General features: G+C 35.0%; 1 protein-coding gene across 1 annotated transcript in view; it reads left to right on the top strand.

Moving 5' to 3' along the window:
* Window positions 1-2,457: 2,457 nt before the first annotated feature.
* ccdc12 (coiled-coil domain containing 12) overlaps window positions 2,458-4,670 on the top strand; it is a 9,851-nt gene continuing 7,638 nt past the window's right edge. Inside the window, exon 1 of the mRNA XM_014008791.1 lies at window positions 2,458-2,576. Coding sequence (XP_013864245.1) covers window positions 2,490-2,576 — 87 coding nt within the window. The 5' untranslated portion in view covers window positions 2,458-2,489. The remainder of the gene's footprint in view (window positions 2,577-4,670) is intronic.

Genomic DNA, 4,670 nt, shown 5'->3' with positions numbered 1-4,670 from the left:
GAATATAATTCATGAAATACAAATACTTCTTAAGTACAGTACTTTTATTTGAATGATTGTGTCCTGCTGGAGTGTGACATTTGTGTACAAACTAATACACTATCAGAGTTTTATATATTTATACTTCTCATTCAACCACAGTTAAATTCACTCTATCTAGGAGGCACAGTTTATATGGATAGTATTTATTTTTTACAATAACAAACTGGAATGGAAAACAAGAGAAAATGAAGTAAAAGTAACGACTTTCTACTTCTTGACTTGTTTAAAAATGTAAGAAGTAGAAAGTACAGATCATTGTGTGAAAATGTAAGAAGTAGAAAAAGTATGCTGAAAAATAATTACTCAAGTAAAGTACAGATACCCAAAAATTCTACGTAAGTACAGTAACAAAGTATTTGTACTYAGTTACTTTACAACTCTGGATTTAGTAGTTTACAATTAAATACAAAAATGCTCCAAAACTTATAATATTCAATATTACCTGTAGAATAAATGCATAATGACAATAAATCACCCCAGAATTAACCTAAAATGCTTAAAAAAAACTTGCATAGTGCACAGCATACACTCAGCATGTRTACTATTGGCAATATACACTTGCTGTGTATGTTGTGTTGCAATAAGAATTTGCAGTGTACATTTCTTCTTCTAACACAGTTCTGCTAATCAGCTTACAGCAGAACATTTTTCTTTAATTTAGCAGAAACATGTAAAATCGTTTAAAGGGCCTGTGATAACAAATTTTTGTAATTAATGTGAATGCGTTTTTGGAAAGAGAATGAGATGAGAATGAGATGAACAGCTGTTGAGATATTTGCATGTGAAGAAACAGGAAGTGATGTCAAAGGGGAATGTCTGCATGTAAACAGAGCGATGCTACAATAATTAAAAATGAATTGGGCTGATAAAACTTCCAAAGGCCTGAAAGCAATGTCTATAAACTTGGGCCACGACCACCTTCATATCAAACCAATAGAATCAAGCATTAACAGGTTAGTCCCACCTGTGGAAAGAGATAAAGATGAGTGACAATTGCCTTAGCAATTATCAATTTACTGTTAGCATTAGCTTCCGCTAATTTTTACTTGTTTAACGTTAGCATCCGCAATTTTTTTACATGTTTATTGAATTATCATTGGACAAACTATATATTTTTAGTTATCGGATTATGAGTTAGCGAAGCTAACATTTTGGTTAACAGCATATTTTGCTGTTGCCTCCTGTTTTGGCCTTTAGGTATACTACAGGTGCTTACAATCAAGTGACTGGCTGGTGCCAGCTTGTCAGCATGGCTTGTCCAGAGTTCAGGACTGGAGAGGATGGAATAATCTGCCTGCAGTCCTCACCTCAACCCTACTGAGTGTCTGTGGGATCAGCTTAGACGTGCAGTTTGTTCCAGAGTGATTAAYACAACCACAGTGGCTGACTCRCAACAAACGCTGCTGGAAGAATGGSATCTCACAGCAGAGTGTAAACAAGCTGCAGCGAGAGGAGCAGGTKTCAGGCTGTTGTGGCTGTGTATGGTTCTTCCACATGCTACTGTAGCCCCTGTTTGTTAAATGAATACATTTTTWAATTGCCAACATGTMTTTTTTCTTCAGAYTTCAATCATCCAATAGAATAAACGACAAACAAAAGTCAATATATGTAATAAGAAATACAAGAAAGTGATTTGTGCAACATTTTATGATGCCAACACTTGAGCCAACAGTATTGTGCAAGGTACGTAATTGCACTAATGTTTGTTGTATCAAAACAGTGTAAGCATTTACTGAGGAGAAATTGGCTTTTTTAATTGAAAACAACCAATATATTTTAGTGTCTTCAAGTAGTTCATGCGTTTATTTTAAAGCGTTAACAATTTTAAACAAAAGGAAACAAAAGGTTAGGTTTCTTAGCCCAGCAATGTTAAATTTGTTGATTTATTTTGTCCAGTTCAAACACACCATACTTCAGAGTTTTTGTGTGTTTTGTTTATACATTTACATATTTATCCCATACTTGTTTGTTGCATTGAATAGATTGCRAAACACATTTTTATCTGGCCTTTATCTAATCTGTCATTGTTTTTTGATTGGCCAATTGCTCACAAGGCCATATAATCTAGATTTATAATCATTAAGACCAGTTTGCATTTTCACACACACAAAGATTGACACTGTGATGTTTGTGGTAGCTGTTACCATGAGAATGACCTATAAACAGAACTTGAGGTCAGGTTCTGTTAATATGAATGCAGTCAGCTCAATCAGCATAATGTATGGATCATTTCAATACAATAAGGAGCAATAATTAAATTATACGTGTAAGATTTTTTTTAAACTTTTGCAAACTATTTGCCAGTAAAAACATGTCATCAAAACTATGATGAATATCACAGGAACACTAAAATTGCACGACGAGGCAATCGATGCGCTCGACAGTCGACTTCCGTCAGGACGGTTAATCGATTGTAGAAAGACTCGAGCGACGTGTGCAGAATAAACATGGAGCCAAAAAATTCTGGTTCGCTTCAGGAGCAGGCTCTGAAGAGAAAGGAGAGGCTAAAAGCACTGAGAGATAAAAAGCTTCACGTAAGTTTCATTCCTGGGATAGTTTAGTTCAGGATAAACTTTTAAAAATAATCATTATTCGTCCGTAACGCTAACACAGACTTAGCTTTGCGGCTAACTTTAGCATAAACGGAGCAAGGTATTTTGTAGGACTTTTGACACTTTCTAAAGTTCAGAAGATGTGTGTGGTGTTTTTATATGTTTTTTATGCACATTACGTTACGTGTTTTCGATTTGTTGTAATTTTTTTAGCCTTTCTTTCGATGCTAAGTTTACGAAGCTAACGTTTGTAAACAACTAGGCTGAAACTTTTATGCTACTGGACTGCTTTTATATTTAACAGCTATAATTTAAGTTGAAAAAAGTCTTTATTAAGATTTATATGCGAAATGCACGCATATAATAATTAGCGTTAGCTTCTTATTGGTGGTTTACATTTCAATACATCTTTACTAATAAGCAGAGATAATTCAGGATGTCAGTATTGRGTAAAAACAGTAAGTTTTTCCTGATTAAACCAAGGTATGGAGTCAGCATTTGTTCAGAGATCTTTTAAATAGAAATGTAGGGATTTACAAATAGTTTCTAAGGGTTAGATGCTTACTAAAATATTCAATTTCTTCACTCACTTTGAGCATTGTTTGTCTAACAAATGACAGGGATTGTTTTAGTGAAAGACAAACATTATTTTCCACTTGTTTATGAATTGATCATATTATTAAGCAAGCACAACATTGATTATGAACAAGATGTTTCRCTTCACATCCAGGCTTTCTCAGTTCAAAATGTGATCATGGATTGAATCATCAGCACACCGAACATTAGAAACTGTAAATATAGGTACCATATTTACTGTCCTTTTTCTTTTTTGATTAAAAAAATCCTCAGTTTTTTTTTGTCTAATTGAGTTTCATACAAGATGGTATGATTCTGGAATAAAGAGGTCAGCTCAGAATAGTTAAATAGTGTCACAGGTAGTTGAATGTTTTACACTTTAACATAAAATAATTTCCTTTTTCTTTACAAAAACATGCTAAAAGAAACTGAAGATGGCTTCTTCTTGTTTTCCWCAACTGCAAGCTCCAGGGGCATCCAATCCTGGTCCTCGAGGGATGCTATCCTGCAGGTTTTTTTGTTTCTCTGCTCACACACACTTGATTTGAATGAAGGAGTTAAAAGGCTTCTGCAGAACTTGAACAGGTAATTCAGTGACTGAATCAGTTGTGTTGGAGCAGAGAAACAAAACTGCAGGAGAGCAACTTTTGAGGTCTAGGATTTGGACATCCTTTGTACAAATGAAACACATCTGAGTTGATCTGGTTTAGGGTAAAGAGAGCAGGGTGACAATAAATACTGTGATCAATGTTTTATCAGTTAGTTTTACTGAACTGTGGATTATTCTGATTTATGATAGATGTCTGATAGTTGTTAATTATTACAAAATGTTTTTGTATTGTAACAAAAACTCACTCTAAATTTTACTAATGTTTGTATTAGAACATAAATCAGGTATAAGTTTCTTAAATATTCCAAATTTGTTACCAAATTCACATTTACCGGTACATTAAAACACACAACTTAGGCGGTTTCTAGTGGCCATTGCACTTATTTTATCCATGAGACAGTTCTCACCCCTCACCACTTGAGCTACACATTCGAGGACTGCAGAAGATTTCAGTTCCTCACATGGGTTTCTGAACGTTAGATTTGACACAATGACATTATTCTGCTTCAACGTGGCAACTTTTCTGTTGTAGAAATGAAGTCTTGCATGAGGAAACTCCTACTTATTGTGAGAAACACTGCTCTCTGTGCACGAGGGCATGTCTGAGAAAGTAAATGTTGCATATAATCTGGTAGCAAAGATTGATAAATGCTTGTTGACATTCCTCGAGTTTGAAGCTGTTGTCCTTTTTTTCTTTGTGCTGCGTTCGAGTCGTGAGTCATTGCCCTGAATTGTTCTAGCAGGTGGACAGGAAGTCTCTTCAGGAAAATGCAGGCTGGGAGGGGTTCAGTTTCCTTTGTTTCTGAATATCACTAGGGGTCTGTATTGTTTGTGTGTGTGTGTGTGTGTGTGTGTGTGTGTGTGTGTGTGTGTGTGTGTGTGTGTGTGTG

This window comes from Austrofundulus limnaeus, unplaced genomic scaffold (genome assembly GCF_001266775.1).
Source record: "Austrofundulus limnaeus strain Quisiro unplaced genomic scaffold, Austrofundulus_limnaeus-1.0 Scaffold52, whole genome shotgun sequence".
Classification (NCBI taxonomy): Eukaryota; Metazoa; Chordata; class Actinopteri; order Cyprinodontiformes; family Rivulidae; genus Austrofundulus; species Austrofundulus limnaeus.
Note: the sequence above shows the minus strand (reverse complement) of the source record. Positions and strands in the feature narration are given on the sequence as shown.